The sequence below is a fragment of the Lepus europaeus genome, chromosome 23 (genome assembly GCF_033115175.1).
Source record: "Lepus europaeus isolate LE1 chromosome 23, mLepTim1.pri, whole genome shotgun sequence".
Classification (NCBI taxonomy): domain Eukaryota; kingdom Metazoa; phylum Chordata; class Mammalia; order Lagomorpha; family Leporidae; genus Lepus; species Lepus europaeus.
Genome location: NC_084849.1, coordinates 22,456,045 through 22,473,651, shown reverse-complemented (window position 1 = coordinate 22,473,651; position 17,607 = coordinate 22,456,045). Strand labels below are relative to the sequence as shown.

The 17,607-nt window shown below is 58.4% G+C and overlaps 1 protein-coding gene and 1 non-coding gene across 2 annotated transcripts in view; both read left to right on the top strand.

The window, feature by feature from the left end:
• AP1B1 (adaptor related protein complex 1 subunit beta 1) overlaps nt 1-17,607 on the top strand; it is a 61,410-nt gene that overhangs the window by 41,921 nt on the left and 1,882 nt on the right. The window contains exons 10-20 of the mRNA XM_062182771.1: nt 1,564-1,679; nt 2,001-2,166; nt 7,761-7,859; nt 8,165-8,424; nt 8,881-9,082; nt 10,447-10,590; nt 14,241-14,386; nt 15,843-15,972; nt 16,057-16,141; nt 16,728-16,814; nt 16,911-17,065. Coding sequence (XP_062038755.1) covers nt 1,564-1,679; nt 2,001-2,166; nt 7,761-7,859; nt 8,165-8,424; nt 8,881-9,082; nt 10,447-10,590; nt 14,241-14,386; nt 15,843-15,972; nt 16,057-16,141; nt 16,728-16,814; nt 16,911-17,065 — 1,590 coding nt within the window. The remainder of the gene's footprint in view (nt 1-1,563; nt 1,680-2,000; nt 2,167-7,760; nt 7,860-8,164; nt 8,425-8,880; nt 9,083-10,446; nt 10,591-14,240; nt 14,387-15,842; nt 15,973-16,056; nt 16,142-16,727; nt 16,815-16,910; nt 17,066-17,607) is intronic.
• Nucleotides 14,737-14,833, top strand: LOC133752381 (small nucleolar RNA SNORD125). The gene has a single exon (XR_009864927.1). It is a non-coding gene; the product is annotated as a small nucleolar RNA SNORD125 (small nucleolar RNA).

The window sequence follows — 17,607 nt, the reverse complement described above, 5'->3', positions numbered from 1 at the left end:
GGCCATGGTGGACTTAGCTTCTGCTCCACGGAGCTTTGGGGCAGGGTTCTGCCTGCTGCAGGCTCTAGCAGGAATCCTGACTCAGCTGCCCTTGGGCCTCTTTCTCCAAGCTCCCCAGGCCGTTACAAGCCTCTGTGTGCTGTCCTTCCTTTCCTTCTTGTTTGTTAACCTATGGAGATGTTCCTTGACTACTGAATCGGAGTCTTCAGTGGGTCCCCTGGTGGCCAGAGGTTCCTGGGACATCTGGTCACTCCCAGCCCAGACCCTGAGATGCTTACCTCTTATAGTCCATTCTGAGACATCTCCCCTGCAAGGCTTTTATTTATTTCTTTTAAAAGATTTATTTATCTATTTTGAACATCAGAGAGAGGGAGAGACCAAGGGAGACAGATCTTCCATTTGCTGGCTCGTTCCCCAGATGGCCTCAATGGCCAGAGCTGGGCCAGTCGGAAGCCAGGAGCTTCTTCTGGGTCTCCCATTTGGGTGGTAGGGGCCTGAACAGTTCCACTGCTTTTCCCAGGGCATTAGCAGGGAGCTGATAGGAAGTGGAACAGCCAGACTCAAACCAGCACTCTGATATGGAATGCTGGCGTTGTAGGCGGTGACTTAACCCACTAGCTACAACACCAGCCTCCCCACCAGGCCTTTAGTGCAGTGTGGGGGAACAAGGACTGAAAGGCTGGTCCACTTGGACTTTGTGAATGGCTTCGGTCATATGAGCATGCCCTCCCCACCACCCTTTTTCATTTCTTTCTTTTGTTTTTTTCCTTAAGATTATATTTTGTTTGTTTGAAAGGCAGAATGACGGCGGGGGGGAAGGGGAGGCAGAGAGAGAAAGAGATCTTCATTTGCTGGTTCGCTCCCTAAATGGCCACAACAGGTGGGTCTAGGACAGATTGAAGCCAGGAGCTAAGAATTCCATCCAGTCTCCCACATGAGGGCAGGGACATGAGCCCATTTTTAGGAAATGAGAGGTGGAGGTGCTGGTGTTACGGTGCTGTGGGTTAAGCCACTGCCTATGATGCCAGCATCCCCTATCAGAGCCCTTATTTGAGTCCCAGCTGCTACACTTCCAGTCCAGCTCCTTGCGACTGTGCCTGGAAAGGTAGTGGAGGATGGCTCAAATCCTTGGGTTCCTGCCACGCACAGGAAGACCTGAATGGAGTTCCAGGCTCCTGGCTTCGACCTACTCCAGCCTAGACTGTTTTGGCCATTTGGGGAGTGAACCAGCGGTTGGAAGATCTCTTTCTCTCTCTGTTTCTCCCTCTCTCTGTCACTCTTTCAAATAAATAAAAATGTTGAGAGGTGGGATCAGACTGGGCCCTCCCCACTCGCAGCATCTCTGCCTCTGGCTTCTTCTCAGTCTCGTTCTGTCTCCCCGTGTCCCTGCCATTGCAAGACCATCATCTGGCACTGGTTCTCCCCTCCCGTTACCTGGGAAGAGCATTCTCCTGTTCTCGCCATGATGAGGAGGGTGGGCAAGAGTGGCTTGGAGCCCTTGGCCCAGGCTCTGTGGAGGTGGGGCACTGGGACCTGCCCACACTCCCCTCGTCTCCTGCACAGCAATCCGCAGAACGTTGTGTGAGCACACTGCTCGACCTCATCCAGACCAAGGTCAACTACGTGGTCCAGGAAGCCATCGTGGTCATTAAGGACATCTTCCGCAAGTACCCTAACAAGTACGTGCCCACCCCTCTCAGGGAGGGCGCAGCCTGGCTGTGCCTGGTGATGGGATGTTGGGGTGGAGGGGGAAGGAGCAGCCTCTCCCCTCTTCCTTACTTTGCCATAGCAGCATCCCCAAAGGAAGCCCTGGGTTCTCCTTACTTCCCCTGAGCGGCTCTTCTGCTCCCTAGGCTAAACTAAGAGTTAACATGGAACAGATGCGTCTCAAACCTCGTTTACTCACCACCTCTCAGGATCCTGTAGGGCTACCACCTGTCTTTTCTGGCTCCTGTGGGCCCCTTTGGGTGCTCACATGCTGGCTGTGCCCTCATCTCCAGATACGAGAGCGTGATCGCCACGCTGTGCGAGAACCTGGACTCCCTGGATGAGCCCGAGGCCCGTGCTGCCATGATCTGGATTGTGGGCGAGTACGCCGAGCGGATCGACAACGCGGATGAGCTGCTGGAGAGCTTCCTCGAGGGCTTCCATGACGAGAGCACCCAGGTGGGCTGCCAGGCCAGGCCAGCTCGCCCCACGGTGGCCTGTCCTGCTCTCACAGCCGCTCTACTCACACAGCGTTGCTAGTGTGGACAGACGGGTGTGTGGGTGTGAAGTGTGGCCCCTCTCCCCACACTGCAGGACCTCTGGGGACACGTGAGATGGTCTTGATACGTGGGAAGGGCAGGCGGAAGTTGCTGCTTGTTGTACTTTCCTGTCTGCCTGTGGATAGACAGTGCATCAACCTGGTTCAGAATTGATTTCTAGAGAAGTCTCTCACTGCTTTCCTGGCTACAGCAGTTCTCCCAGAGGTCACCAGTGCTCCCGATTTTTTGAAGATGTTTCCATAGATCATTTCAGAATACAAAACAGCTGATGCACAAACTTGTGCAGCCTGTTGTGATTAGTCACAGCACTTGTACAGTCACTGCAGACGCTGAGTTGGCAAGTACTGAACCTTCTCTCATGGGAAAACTGTGGTCAGGTTCTCAGTCTCTGGACACGTTTTTGTCAACTAGTACATGACCTTGTTTTATGTGTGTCGCTCTTTAAAGACAGCTTATTTAGTATATATCATCGAGTCACTAATACTGGACTCAGGGCTAAGCACATGGCAGCTCCCGCCTGAATGAAGCATATTGGATGCACCTGTTTGCTCCACAGGGTGCTCAGTGTATGTAGCCTTCCTGTGTTAGGAACTTCCCAAAGCACTCGGCCCTGGATTTGGGGGCTATTGCCAACAAGAAGCTCAAAATGGCACCAAACAGGCTGGGCAGAGGACACCTGTTTGCAGCAAGAGAGCCGAAGCAGGAAGGTGGCGCATGGCCTGGCTCGGCCTCCGCCTAGGACCTGTGTGTCAGGAGACCTCAGCTTGCCACTGCTGCAGGTGTCTTCAGACCACCAGAAGTGCCAGCAGGATGGATCTGGGGCTACACAGTGCATGTTGACAGTTAGGCAGTCGCAGCTACAGACTCTATTCCGAGGAGTGACTGTGTGTGTGTATGTGCGCGCGCACACACACACACACATATATACATATATATTTCCTAATCATTTATTTTTAAACACTACTGGCAGCATAATTAGCATATTTAAATTATTCAGGACCTTGCTTTGTTCCCTTAAAAAATATACCAGGGCCCTGCCATGATGAATTTTTCTTAACTGGCCTTTGACAGACATTAGCCCTTTAAGCAGAACGGCTGTGAGCAGTAGCCCGCGTGATGCACGTCTGGGCGCCTAGAAGCAGAATGCTTGGAGCGGCGGCTGTGTGTGCCTGAGGCCCTGCAGCTGTCGCCTGGGTTCCCTGGGTGTTGAGAAGTACTGCTTTCTCCTCCCATCTCAGGCTGAAGTTGCGTGTCCTTACTTCCTCTCCTGGCGGCGTCTTCACCACTTGTTTAGCGAGGAGTAGCTCGGTGTAATTTGCCTGCATTTCTGTTACATGTGGGGTTGTGTCCTCTCTTCTGTGAACTGGGCAGTCTCTTCAGGCACGGAGGCTTTTAGAATGTCTGTCACAGGCCGGCACCACGGCTCAATAGGCTAATCCTCTGCCTGCGGCGCTGGCACCCCAGGTTCTAGTCCCGGTCGGAGCGCCGGATTCTGTCCTGGTCACTCCTCTTCCAGTCCAGCTCTCTGCTGTGGCCCAGGAGGGCAGGGGAGGATGGCCCAAATGCTTGGGCCCTGCATCCACATGGGAGACCAGGAAGAAGCACCTGGCTCCTGGGTTCAGATCAACGCGGTGCGCTGGCTGCAGCGGCCATTGGGGGGTGAACCAATGGAAAAGGAAGACCTTTCTCTCTGTCTCTCTCTCTCACTGTCTACTCTGCCTGTCAAAAAAAAAAAAAAAAAAAAAAAAAAAAAAAAAAAAAAGAAAGTCTGTCCAGAGCAGAGAAACCTTAGCTGCCCCGTGGGGGCCGTGTCATCAGTGGGTCTGAGCAGAGGCCTTGGAGTCTGAATCCACATCTCTGGGCTGCCCCTCTGGCCCAGTGACTTTGGGCTTAGCCCTTTCTCTCTCAGCCTCCCTTTGCTCATGTGTAAAATGAGGGTCCGCAGACTTTGCTATGAAAGTTAACTGGAATGCTCCATGTAACGTCCTGAATACATTTCTAGCCCATTGTAATCACTGCTGAATGTTATTATTGGTTTGGGTCAAAACTGGTTTCAGACGCAAACTAGTCCAGGCCAAAACCAGGACCACATGGTTCCTGTAGCTGGCACATCCAGTGGCCCTTTCCACTGTCCTGGCTAAGGGCCTCTGACAGTGGCCTGAGGTGGCTTCTGGCTTCGATACACTCCTGTTAGTGGAGACTACAGGAGGTCAGTATTTCCAGGCCTTTGAGCTTAATAACTCCTGTCATAAGAGCATTATCTCTGGGCAGTGGCAGCACAAGTCCCAGGGCCTGTGTGTGTTACCCTAGCCGGTCGCTGACAGAGGAGCCAGGTCAGAGGCCCAGATCCCAGACCTCAGTCTCTGAAAGGAACGGAGAAACACAATTCGCGGAAGGAAAGCCAGCGTTTCTATTCCCTCAGACCGAATAGGAGTGGGGTCAGCAGAAACAGCAGACGTTCACCCTCAGATCGTGGTCGTAATTCCCGCTGCCCCTCCGCCCGCTGCTGCCCGCCTCCAGGTTGCCTTCACCTTCGGCTGTAGCCTCTTCTCCCCAGTGTCTGAGAAGCAGAGCTGGGCCTGTGGTGGTCTCTGCCCCCGCACTCGGGGACTCCGGCATTCCTGCAGAGCATGCCCCGCAGGGCTGTGTTAGAGTAGACCTCGAGCATCCTCTCCCCGCTCAGCTGAGCCTACTGAAGAGCCAGGATGGGGAAGTCAGAGAAAAGGAAACAGGGGCCTGGTGCAGTTGAGCAGAAGCAGAGCTCTGAAGTTTTGAACCCAGGCTCCTCCCCTCTTGCTTGCCACCCTGTCTGTGCCTGGTACAGGATTCCTGCAAAGGTGACTGGCTGCCGTGAGTGACGTGCCCACCCCAGTGCTTGGCACTGCCTGCCTGTTCCCTGTGCTGGCCGGGTCTACAGCAGTGTGAAGGTCTTTTAAAGAGCCCTTGTCTGTGCTTTGCAGTTAGGGAGCTCATGCTGGGTTGCCTCTTTGAACCTCATCCTTGGCTCCTAAGCCTCTTGGGCCATGGCAGGGAGGTCCATCAGCCCAGCCTGCGACTCCCTGGTCCTGCTATCCCATCCTGTGTGAGTCCAGGGGCCGTGGCACCCTTATTGCAGGAGGGCTGCCTGGAATAGGCAGGCTCATGGGGCATCACGTATTAGGGGAAGCTGAGCCAGGGCCCTGGGCTCTTGGCCAGAGCGCTCTGTGGCAGCAGAGACTAAGGCAGACCTGAGGGAAAAGCCCAGAGCCTGGCTGTGATGAGGCCTTCCAGCCAGCTGGTGGAGCTCCTGCGTTGGGTGGTAGGATAAGGACAGCTGCTGTGTGGGGAGCAGAGCACCCAAGAACTGCTCTCTGTTGTCTTAGGACTCTTCCCGTCAACCCTGTAAGGTACGACACCTGTTTCGTAGATTAGGAAACCAGCTCAGAGAACTTAATTGACTTGTCCAGGGTCACCTGGTGGTAGGACCAGAGTGTAGAGGAGATGTGAGCCGACTCTAGCCCCAAGGAAGCTGCCCCAAGTCACCGTTTGCAAAGCTCACAAGACCCCTGTGCGCTGTTCCCACCCATGTGCCCCACCTCTCCTTCATAGGCAGAGGGTAAATGGCTTGCTGCGGACTGCCTGGCCGGCGGCTGGTGCTAGATCCTGCCTTAGAAACAGCCAGCCTGGGACTTCTCTGTCATTGGCCCACATGTCTCCAAGTCGTGGGGACTCTGGATCCTTTAGACCCAGACACAGACTGTGCCCCCTCCGATCTGACGTCCGCTGTGAGGCGGGGTAATGGACCGTTGTCTCAGTGCTCTCCGTTGGGCGGGCACTGCTGCTGCTGAGCTTCCCGCCGCCTCTCCAGACCTGTCCTTGGCACAGCCACGGGCTCCTGGCACTGCCCTGGTTCCCCAGCCTCAGACGCCCTCTTCCACGGATGAGGCTGCAGTTGGGCAGGGACTATGCAGAGAATTGTTCTTGCATAGATGTTTTCTCCACCAGCAGACACGAGTGTACTGTGAAAATGTGGGCAAACGCAGTGAAAATAGAAGTTTATTTTGGGGCGAAGTAATCTTGATTTCCATGTACAATTTTTTAAATATGCATTTCCCATAAATCTTCTAAAACCACCCCATTTTTTTTCTAAGATTTATTTATTGGGGCCGGCACTGTGGTGTAGCAGGTGAAGCCACCGCCTGCAGTGCCAGCATCCCATATGGGCACTGGTTCTAGTCCCGACTGCTCTACTTCCAATCCAGCTCTCTGCTGTGGCCTGGGAAAGCAGTAGAAGATGGCCCAAGTCCTTGGGCCCCTGCACCTACATGGGAGACCCAAAAGAAGCTCCTCATTTAAGATCAGTGGAGCTCTGGCCATTGTGGCCATCTGGGGAGTGGACAAGCAGATGGAGGACCTCTCTCTCTCTCTCTCCCTCCCTCCCTCCCTCCCTCCCCCTAGCCCTCTCTCCCCCTCCCTCCCTCCCTCTCTCCCTCTCCCTCTCCCTCTGCCTCTCTGTGACTCTGTCTTTCAAATAAATAAATAAATCTTTAAAAAAAAAAAAAGATTTACTTATTTGTATGAAAGAGTGACAGAGAAAAAGATGTTTTGTGTTCTGTCTACTGGTTCATCTCCCAAGTGTCCACCACAGCCAGGGCTAAGCCAGGCTGAAGCCAGGAGCCTGGAACTCCATCTGGGTCTCCCATACGGGTGTCAGGAGCCCAAGAACCTGAGCCATTTTCCACTGCCTTCCCAGGTGCATTCGCAGGGAGCTGAATCAGAAGTGGAACAGCTGGAACTTGAACTAGCACTCTGATGTGGGATTGCCAGCATCACAAATGGTGCTTAACCCACTACACCGCAATGCTTGCCCCAGCCCTGGTATTTCTTAATTCCCTACTATGCAGCAGGCACTAAACTGAAAAGTATCTAGGGACACAGTGGTGAGTGAGACAAGACAGTAGCCCTGCCCACAGGGAGTTCACTGCCATAGGACTGCCTAGAAGCTGGTAGTCTTGGGGAGGGGTGTGGGTGCTGAGGGTGGCCTCAAAAGAGAGCCAGGGCATGAGATGTTAGCCAGACTGAGGAGGCAGAGGCACATCCAGGTGGAAGACTGGGGCGGCGGCAGAAGCTCCACCATGCAAGCACAGCTCCCCATGGTGGCCTGGCCCGTGGGCTTGTCAGCAGAAGGGAACCAGCACACAAGCCTGTGAGGTTGCAAGGTTTTCCTGGTGTTCTGTGGCCTGGGCGACACCACCTCGCAGCCTTTCTGGGTTTGCCAAGTGCAGTGCTCAGCTTCTTCCCAAGCAGAGGGTGTCAAGGCCTGAGCTGCTTGGTCGCAGCCACACCCCTGCTGGCATCTGCGGTGCTCCAGGGCCACCCCCAAACCTAGAAAAGCTGTTCTGAGTCCCAGCATCTGTGAAGCTCCTCTCCCCCATGGCCCCTGCGTGGTTTCCCACCCTGCACGTGAAGCCCGTGCTTCTTCCTCCCGGTCACCTCTGTCCTCCCCCGACACAGGTCCAGCTGCAGCTGCTGACAGCCATCGTGAAGCTGTTTCTGAAGAAGCCCACAGAGACGCAGGAGCTTGTGCAGCAGGTCCTCAGCTTGGCCACCCAGGTGGGTGCCATGCAGCTCTTGCTGCAGCAGTCTGTGGTTCCAGGAGCCAGATCTGTGAGCCATTCCCACCCCTGGCATCTTTGGAGGGTTTGGTCCCGGCGTAATCCAGGACCCCGGCCCTGAGAGCTCAGAGTCACAGATCAAAATGGAGCAGGGTCAGTGGTAAGGCTGAGGTAGACTGCAGAAGGGAGCGGGGCGTCCCCACTGTCACACCTAGACAGTGGGCTGCAGGAGGTCTCCTCGCCTCCCCTCACCCCATTGCCCTGCTCGACGTTCATGGGCTTCTCTTCCCCCCAACCCCCAAGGACTCGGACAACCCAGATCTGCGGGACCGGGGCTACATCTACTGGCGCCTGCTTTCCACGGACCCTGTGGCTGCCAAGGAGGTGGTGTTGGCTGAGAAGCCGCTCATCTCGGAGGAGACAGACCTCATCGAGCCCACGCTGCTGGACGAGCTCATCTGCTACATCGGCACCCTGGCCTCCGTCTACCATAAACCACCCAGTGCCTTCGTGGAGGGGGGCCGGGGCGTGGTGCACAAGAGCCTGCCGCCCCGCACCGCCTCGTGAGTGAGACCGGCAGCGGTGGGCAGGAGTCCAGGGACACTGACTCTTGCAACCTTGTACCTAGTGCTCCCTACACACAGGATGCTCACAGGTGGCCTCCTAGGATCTTTGCAGTGGCTCTGGGAGAAAAGAGCTGTTGTAGGAAGCTTGAGTGGGTGGTCCAGGGCCCTGTTCTCACTGTTGCCCGAGGTGGCACAGTCCTCTGGGCACTGGGGACTGACACCTAGTTTTCTGCATTGCACAGGCCCAGGGCAGGAACACAGGGAACCTCCCCCTTCACTCATCCCCATGGGGGCCCTGAAAGATGCAGGAAGAAACCAGAGGCAGAAGGGCTGTAAAGATAAGGACGGGCTTGTGGGAGTCAGGGAGCCCCATGCCTGCTCTGGCGGGGATCCCTGAGGCGGGGTCTCTGACTTAGCTGAGACGGCTGACCCTCACCCTTCCGTGTCTGGCAGGAGTGAGAGTACGGAAAGCCCCGAGACAGCCCCTGCCGGAGCAGCTCCTGGTGAGCAGCCAGATGTCATCCCCACGCAGGGCGATCTGCTAGGTGACCTCCTCAACCTGGACCTCGGCCCCCCGGTGAGCGGCCCACCCCTGGCCACCTCCTCAGTGCAGATGGGAGCCGTGGACCTTCTTGGCGGTGGCCTCGACAGCCTGGTATGTCCTGGGCCCCCTCTGGGAGATGTTTGATCCTGACCTGCAGAGGAGCACCCCCTCTGGCCAGGCACCCACAAAATGCCTTGGATGTTACAGGGTCCTTACTGCCTGCCCTCCATGGTGATCATTAGCTTCCTGTTTATGAATGAGAAAGCTGAGGCCTCGGAGGTCAGGCAGCCTTCCTCCCAGATAGCTGCTCAGTGTAGACAGGATTCAACCCTCTCGTTGGACCTGGGTCAGCGGTGGGGACAGGGCCTTCCTAGCCCCTTCCTTCAGTTCTGGCTGCTCAGTTGCCTTTGCCCTGCAAGGCTGGGATGTTTCTGTCTTTGAGGATCCAGGCCTGTGTCCACTCACCATTGGGCTGTACCAGCTGGTGACAGCAGCCCAGCCAGGCCCATCTGAGAGAAGCCCAGGAGAAGCAGAGACAGGGAGTGGTGAGACGGGGGCTTTTCTGAGCCCAAGGAGGGGGCAGCCAGTTTGTTCTGTTGGCCACAATAGGCTCAGGTCCCCAAAGCTGCAGCCCATGGGCAGCAGACCAGCAACCGGTGCTGTTAGGGCAGGGGGAGGATGGAGGATGGGGGAGTGAAGCCTTGGGGGCAGCGGCCTTCAGAGAGTCTGGGCTTTGTACCAGACCCATCCCAAGGGGAGCCGCGGTTAACTAACTCTCCCTCTTTCCCTCTCTCTCATCTCTATGTCTTCTTCCCTGGCTTCTCTCTGCATGTCGCTGCCTGTTCTCTTCACCCTGCCTGCTTCTGCTTGGAGATGGGGGATGAGCCTGAAGGGGTATGGTTCAACCCTGTGTCACCAAGTCTTCTCCCCGCTCCCCTGAGAGTGCTGGCCCAGGGCAGAGATGTCAGAGCAGCCACTCACTGCTGAGCCCTGGCCTTTGGTCTGGCGTCAGCCTCTGCTTTGACCATCTGGCACCCAGCTGCCATGGAGCCCTGATACCCATAGATTCTTCGCCCTCTCATGACAAGTTGCCACCGGCCCTCCCAATCCCTACAGCCCTGCTCTGACCTCCTGGAGTCAGAGCCCCATCTGCCCAGCACAGTGCCACCCAGTGGTATGTCACACGTCCCTCAGTTTCCTCCTTTGACCCTTGAGCTGTTAGCGGGGAGCGTCCCCAGCCCTTCCACAGAGATCACCCCAAGGCTCCAGGCTTGCAGGGGATGGGAGTGCTCATCCTGTCTCCTCAACCTCCCTTACCCTATCTTGTTTCTTTGCCACTTGGAGTTGATGTCAGGGCTGTCCTGCCCCCAGCCCCACTCCCACTGTTCTCTCGAGAGCCGAGTGGCTCTGCTTCTCCTGGGACTTGGTGCCACTCTTCTGGTATCTGCCTCTGACCCTTCACCCCTCCTTTCCAGATTGGGGGCACCAACTTTGCAGCACCCCCCACCGCAGCAGCACCAGCCAGCCTCGGAGCTCCCATTGGCAGTGGCCTGAGTGACCTCTTTGACCTGACCAGTGGTGTGGGCAGCCTCTCAGGATCCTACGTGGCCCCCAAAGCAGTAAGAACCTCAGCTCCTCATCCCGGGAGCACAGAGAAGTTCTGGACACAGACACGGGGCTCCCTAAGTGATCTGTGTGTGGATTTGGCTCGGACCAGTGCTGGTGCGGGAAGCTGGGCAATGGGAGTCCAGGGGAAGAGGAACTAAGTCAGGTGTTGGGGAGGCAGGGCTCCAGGCCCAGGGCACAGCTTGGCGGGGAGACCCGGAGGTGAGGGAGAGCCCGCCTTGACAGAGGGACCGAGTTGCCAGTGCCAGCAGCCCCCATCCTGGCTGCATGGTCCATTTACACACAGAATCCAGAGTAATCCTGTGCTGTTCTCCATCAAGACAGCATGAAAGGAGGAGAAGCCAGTTCGGGTTTCTGTGTTGGCACTGGGGCTGCAGCAGCTGGGCGTGGGCAGAGCGCAGTGCCGGCAGTTTCTGAAGCGGTGACTGACCTGCCAGTGGAGTTCTGAGCAAGACCAAGAGCAGGCTGCCCAGGGCTTACGCTCTGCAAGATTTCAGGGCGCCTTGAAACCTCACGGAAGGTGCTCGAAGAGTGCAGGACAGTGCTCGTTGTGAGGACCATTGTCCCTATGATGAAATCCAGTATCCCTGACTCTCTGTCCCACTAAACCTGGTGCCCCTCCCATCACACCTCCTGAAAATGCCCCACACATGCCCACTGTGCTACAGAGGCAGCACCACGCCTGGGAGTCCTGGCCAGACGGCGGGTTAGCGAGGTGAAAGCCGGGACAGTGGCCGGGGCGAGGCTAGCGCATTTGCTCGACCCTGCGTTGCTGGGAGACCGTAAGCAGAGTACTGGAACAGTGCAGTTTGTACTTGGACCTGGCTGTAGCTCTGGGCGAGGGACGGGCAGAAGTGTGAGCTGGCAGGGACATGGAGGGATGGATGGTGCTGCTGGTGGCCAGGACAAGGAGGGTCTCTGGGGGTGGAGGTGGGGGCTGGGCTTGAACTCCTGGGAGAGAGGAGCAGCAGGACGGGGGTGGGGGGCCGGTGCGTGGGGGCTTCTGGCTTTCTGGTTTGAGCAGTAGGTGAGAAAAGGTGCTGAGATGGGACATAGGGTTTTCCAGGGCTGAGGGGGGGAGTTGAGTTTGGAGTGCAAGACCCTGTGGGCCTGGCATCAGTGTGGATCACATGAGCATCAAGGAAGCTGCCAGAGGAGGGTTTGGCCAGATTCCCTCTCTCTCCTGAGGGCCCCTCTCCAGGCAGAACACTGCGTAGCTTCAGGGACACAAGGAGATAGTCACGGCTGGAGAGCCATGAGCCAGCACCTGGCCTGCTCTGCCCTGACCCCAGCCGTGATGTGCTGGTGCCACCTACAGTGGTGGTGGCTGCAGCCCCCAGGCAGGCGCCCTGCCAGGACCTGGTCCCTGAGAAGCCACAGCAGACAGCAGCTCGAATGCTAGCAGCCACTGGCTTATGTGCCAGGCACCCACGCTCCATCCCACTGACTCCTCCCAGCAGCTTTAAGTGCTGTTATTCCGGTCTCGTGGTTGAGAAACCTGAGTGCTTTTTGCCTGGGGTAACTGCTGGTGACAGAGCCTGGAACTGTATGCAGGGTGGTGGCTCCAGTCTCTGCTCCAAACCCTGTGTGTCTGTGCCCAAAGTGTTTGAGAGCCACCCGTGCACCCACCCTAATGCCAGTGTTGTCGGGCAGCAGGGTCTGAGAGCTTCGGCGTTGATGTTGAGCAGGGGTGAAGAGTGTACGGCCCGCGGGCTGTGTGAGGCCTGGGAAACCACTTGATCTGGCTTTGCCTAGGCAACCACAGGTGGGACTCGAAATTCAATAAATCTACAGCAGACTAATTTTAGGGGTGATCATTGTCTGTGGCCCGCAAGTGATGCTGCAGGTATCCAAATGGCCCTTGGCAGAAAACATGTTCCCACCCTGATTTAGAAGGTGTGCGTCTGTCTTTCTACCACGTGATTGGTGCTGCCAAGTCATGAGGCTGACCCGGGATGAGTGACAGCAGAGACTCCTGCAGCCCTGTGGGTGCTGGCCATCAGCTTGTGTGTTGGTTTGAAGAGATGTCATCTCCAGTTTTTCTTAGTAGAGAGCCACGTGGGTGAAGCGGCAGTGAGCACTGGGAGTGAGGGGGGTTGCGAGTCAGGAGTGATGAGTGTGGGCTGCCTGGAAGAGGAGCCCTCGCAACATTGGAAGGACCTTCCCGACCACCGCAGTCAGAGGTTCTAGCACGTGGGTGCACTCACCCTGGGGAGCCGCAGGTGTCAGCCGTTTGTCCCTCTCGTCTGGTAAACACATTCTCCACCCGCCCCGGGCAAGAGGGGTGCAGCTCTGTGTGACCAAGGACGTTGAGTTCCTCAGGCATTTAGGTCAACACAAGGCTGTGCAGTGAGAGCCCATTGGTTCGTCCAACAAACAGAACCTGTCCTAGACTCCAGGAGCTGCCAGGTTCCCACCCACAGCCGACAGAATCAGGCCCCTGTGCTGAGGCAGGAGCAAGTCTGCCGCAGGAAAAAGGCCTGGCGGGGGCGGGGTGGGGGGCGGGGAGGCAGCCAAGGTTGCAGCCTGCAGCTGGGAACTGACAGTGGGGACCCCCACCCCCACTGGTTTTTCAGGATTGGCCAAGTAAGGAGGGGTGGGAGGCATTTTCCCAGCAGAGGAGACAGTGGGTCTCAGGGGAGATGGAGGGACCAAGCCTGTGGCAGCCATTGCAGTGCTGGGAGGGGTTTTCTGGCGCCGTGGTCACATTCACATTTTACGAGCTGACTGTGGCTGCTGTGGGCAGGGGAGAGAGGCTACTGATTGAGGAGGGCAGAAGTGGAGGCCCTCAGGGCAGGTACAGGAGCCACGGTTGACAGGACTTGGGCTGTGACTGCTGTCTGGGTTGTTGACACCAGGTGCACTTTGGGAAGCTGTCAGGAGGGACCAAAGCCCTTTGACATTGAGGGACGGGGAGTCATCGAAGGGAGACCAAGGCTTGCAAGGCATCTGCGTGTTCAGAGTGACCCAGCGCTGCCCTTTGTGGGCGGGGCTGTAATTTCTGCTGTTTGCCCTGCAAACACTCCTCAAACACCGGCTGCACCAGGCTCCAGGCCATGGATGGCAGGACAGTGGCAGAGCCCTACCCTGCTGACCCGAAGGATCGTGACGTCACTGGGGCATGAACATGGGGAAGTGCCCGGAGACAGGCTTCCCAGAGGAGGAGGCCCTTGAGACCCGAGTGACAAGGGCAGCCAAGCAGCAGCGGGCTCCTCCTAGGTACTGTCCTTGCTCTGACCAGTTTCTGCGATTCTGGGCCAGCCCTGCCTTCTGCACAGTACAGGCCGTGACAGCCGGGATGCCGCTGGGCACTCAGCTCTGTCCTTGGCTTGTGCGGAGACTGGCAGGGCACACTGTCTGGTCGCCTCCTCAGCCCACTTCCCCCGTTTCCTTTCCTGACCATTTTCCGCTCTGACCTCGACTCTCAGAGTGCGCCCAGCACCTCTGCAGCGTGAGCTGCTCAGTGCGAGGCCACGGGCTCATTCTCCTGCCCTGAGGCCAGTGGTCAACCCCTAGGAAGCAAAGCAGGGTGCTCAGTCTGGGAGGCCCCTCCAGGAGAGAAAGAAAAGGGACCCTGAGGTGGGCCGTTGTGTCTGGGCCAGGACCTGGCACATGCCAGCCACTCCCCTCCCCCTTCTTGCAGGTCTGGCTCCCGGCCATGAAGGCTAAGGGGCTGGAGATCTCGGGCACCTTCACGCGCCAGGTGGGCGCCATCTCCATGGACCTGCAGCTCACCAACAAGGCCCTACAGGTCATGACCGACTTTGCGATCCAGTTCAACCGCAACAGGTAAGCTCCCGAGGCCTGCGGGAGACTTGCAGGCAGTGGCTGAGGGCCCCAGGGAGCTGGAGCAGGTGGGATTGCTCACCACCCTGCAGGCCGGAACTCTCTTCCCCCATGGCCACTTTCGTGGACTCTGCAGTTACAGAAAGAGTGGGGAGAGTGTTTTCCCAGCAGCTGGCCCCTGGCAAACACCCCACCTGTCAGGAGGGTCCGTTCCCCCAGTGAGCCTGCCCCCGAAGGCAGGGCCTCAGGGGTGAGCCCTGCTCCAGGCCGTCAGCCCCGCCAGGTCCCCCGCACAGCGAGTGACAGGAAGGTTCCCTGTCTGTACCACCGTGGGTCAGGCCAGGGCTCTGTGGAGACCAAGCAGCCCCTCCTGATGATCCCTCTTCCTGAGCGGCTCCAGTGATGAGCAAACTGAGCCTCTAAGAAGTTGACTGAAGGGGCTGCTTCCTCGGGGAGCCATGGCCAGGGATACCTCCGGCAGACCAGGGAGGCTGGGGCAGCTCTGCCCCTTCCCCTCAACAGACCCTGGAGGCCACAGGCTGATCACTCACAGAAAAACCTACTGTGTGGAACACTGTGCCCAAGGCTCTAGGGGTATTGTCTCACTGAAGCAGGTGACAGCCAGTCAAGTCAGGGCCATTACCTCTGGGCTCAGGGCAGGTAGGTTGCCCCAGGTCACGCAGCAGGCAGTGGTGGAGCTCCCAGGAAAGCCTGTAGTACGGAGCCACTGCACAGGCCTGGGGTCCCCCGCTGCTTCTCCCGCTGTGTCCCAGGCAGGCAGCTCGAGCTCTGACTCAGCAGTGTCACTCACCCTGTAGAGTAGACATGGACCTGGACCATGGACCATGACCTGGAAGATGGGGCGATGTGTGCCTGTCTCTGTTTCCTGAGCTTGGGAATTGGTATCAAGTCAAATGCCAGCCTGGGCGGATGGAGCCCCCAGGCCATACTCTGTGTCTGACAAGGATCTGAGTCTCCCCATTTGCTTATGTGCTGCCGTAGAGGAGCAGGGCTTTCCTGAAACTAGCTGTCACGTGACCTGGCCAGTGCCGCCCTAGACAGTAAATCCCAGTGCCCCTTGGGGTTCGTATCCTTCCTAGGGAGTGGGTGCGGGCAGCAGAGACTTGGGCAGCCGCGAAGCTTTGCGGTTGGAAGAAGCTGTGGCCCAGGCTGTTGGTAGGAGGAAGAGCTTGTGGAGGGAGGACAGGCAAGGCCTTGCTTGTCTGGGGCTGCCCAGTGCCCCCCAGGCCAGCGTCAGGCCTGAGGCTGGGCTGGGCTGGGCAGAGCCTCCAGCCTGGGGCCCTTTCCTCCTGTGCCACAGCCACTGAGGGGCCTGGGAACTCGTGAGCCTGGCCTGTCCGGGCCTGCAGCTCGGGTGAGGCAGCTTGGGGAGGAGCCCACCTGTGCCCGGTCAGCACCTGCTGCCCAGCTGTGCCTGCGGGGGCTTCTCTCTCCCTAGCTTTGGCCTGGCCCCCGCCGCCCCCCTCCAGGTCCATGCACCTCTGAGCCCCAACCAGACTGTGGAGATCTCGCTGCCTCTTAACACGGTGGGCTCGGTCATGAAGATGGAGCCCCTGAACAACCTCCAGGTGGGTCCCTGCCCCCGCCCTGACAAAGGGGCATGGGTGCCGGGAGGGACGTCCTGCCTGGGGCTGACAGGCGCCTCTGCCTAGGTGGCCGTGAAGAACAACATAGACGTCTTCTACTTCAGCACCTTGTACCCTCTGCACATCCTCTTTGTGGAGGACGGGAAGATGGGTGAGTCGTGAGGGCCCCAAGCAGGGGCCAGGGCTTAGGAACCTGGCCCAACTGGCACTAGCCCAAGGCCTGGACGGTTTCGCCTGACCCTTGAGTGGGTCCTTGCGAAGCCTGCCCCAAGGGGCATGCCTGGCCAGCAGGTGGGCTGTGCCACACAGGGTCGTCTCACTTGGCGGGCTCTCCTGCCTGCCATCAGCCTTGTCCCAGGGGTGGCAGGGGCCCCAGGGCGTGTCCTGTGACTGGCACTCACTTCCTTTGTACCCAGAGGCCTTAGCCATGCCCTGGGCTGCCGGGATCGTCTCTCACTTGCCCCAGGAGGAAGCCCCATGAGGCAGGTGTGACTGACAGGCTGCTCTGCCCGGGCAGAGGCCAGCGTGTGGTGGGGTGGAGATGGGCGGCAGGAAGCCCGGGTCCCTCGGGAGCAGCTCTCGGGCCTCCTCACAGAACGGAGGGTGTGCTCAGGCTGGGGGCTGTGCGGGCGCTGGTGCCCGTCCTGAATTTCAGGCGGCACACTGGACACAGGCCCACGGCCTGTTCCAGGCGGTTAAGGGGCCACGGGTTTATGAGGGTCCCCCTTACCTTCCAGACCGGCAGATGTTCCTGGCCACGTGGAAAGATATCCCCAATGAGAACGAAGCCCAGTTCCAGATCAGAGACTGCCCCCTCAATGCGGGTGAGAACCCCCCAGCCCGACCTTGAGCCCTGGCCGGGCCTTGCCTGCCGGGCCACTGCCCTCTGACTGGGCCTCTCGGGTCCTCCCGACTCACAGAGGCTGTGAGCAGCAGGCTGCAGAGCAGCAACGTCTTCACCGTCGCCAAGCGGAACGTGGAGGCCCAGGACATGCTCTACCAGTCCCTGAGGCTGACCAATGGCATCTGGGTGCTGGCCGAGCTGCGCATACAGCCCGGCAACCCCAACCTCACGGTGAGAGCCCCGTGCCTGCCCAGTCGCCCCAGCCAGGGGGCGGCTCTCATGGGGATGTTGTGCCAGAGGTCCCCTGAGCCTGCGTGAGCAAGAAAACACCTTTCTAGAAAGCTTCCCACTCAGCCCTGCCGAGTCACCCACAAAAGCCTCCCAAGTGGGCCTTGGGACAGAAACGGTCTGTAGGGTTGGGCCCTGTTGGGTTGCGCAGTTGGCCGCCCCGGCCCTGCTGTGGGTGCCTGAGAGCCCAGCCAGGAAAGTGCTTCCTTCCCAGCAGCCCCTGCTTCCAGCCTTTGACCCAGGCAGGAGATGGCTTCCGCAGGCACGGGATGGTCCTGGGGGCCCGTGCTGCCGTTCCAGGGCCTTGGAGAGCCCACGCTCTGCTTCTTCCCTGCACCTGCGTCTCCGGCAGGCATGGCCCTGCAGACGCCCCCTGTCCTGGGCCCTGCGGCAGCACAGGCACGGTGGGCGGCTGGGGGCTGCGGCGGTGGCTTTCGTGGTGGTAATTTGCGTTTCCCTCTGTCTGGATGCTGCATGTCCACCTT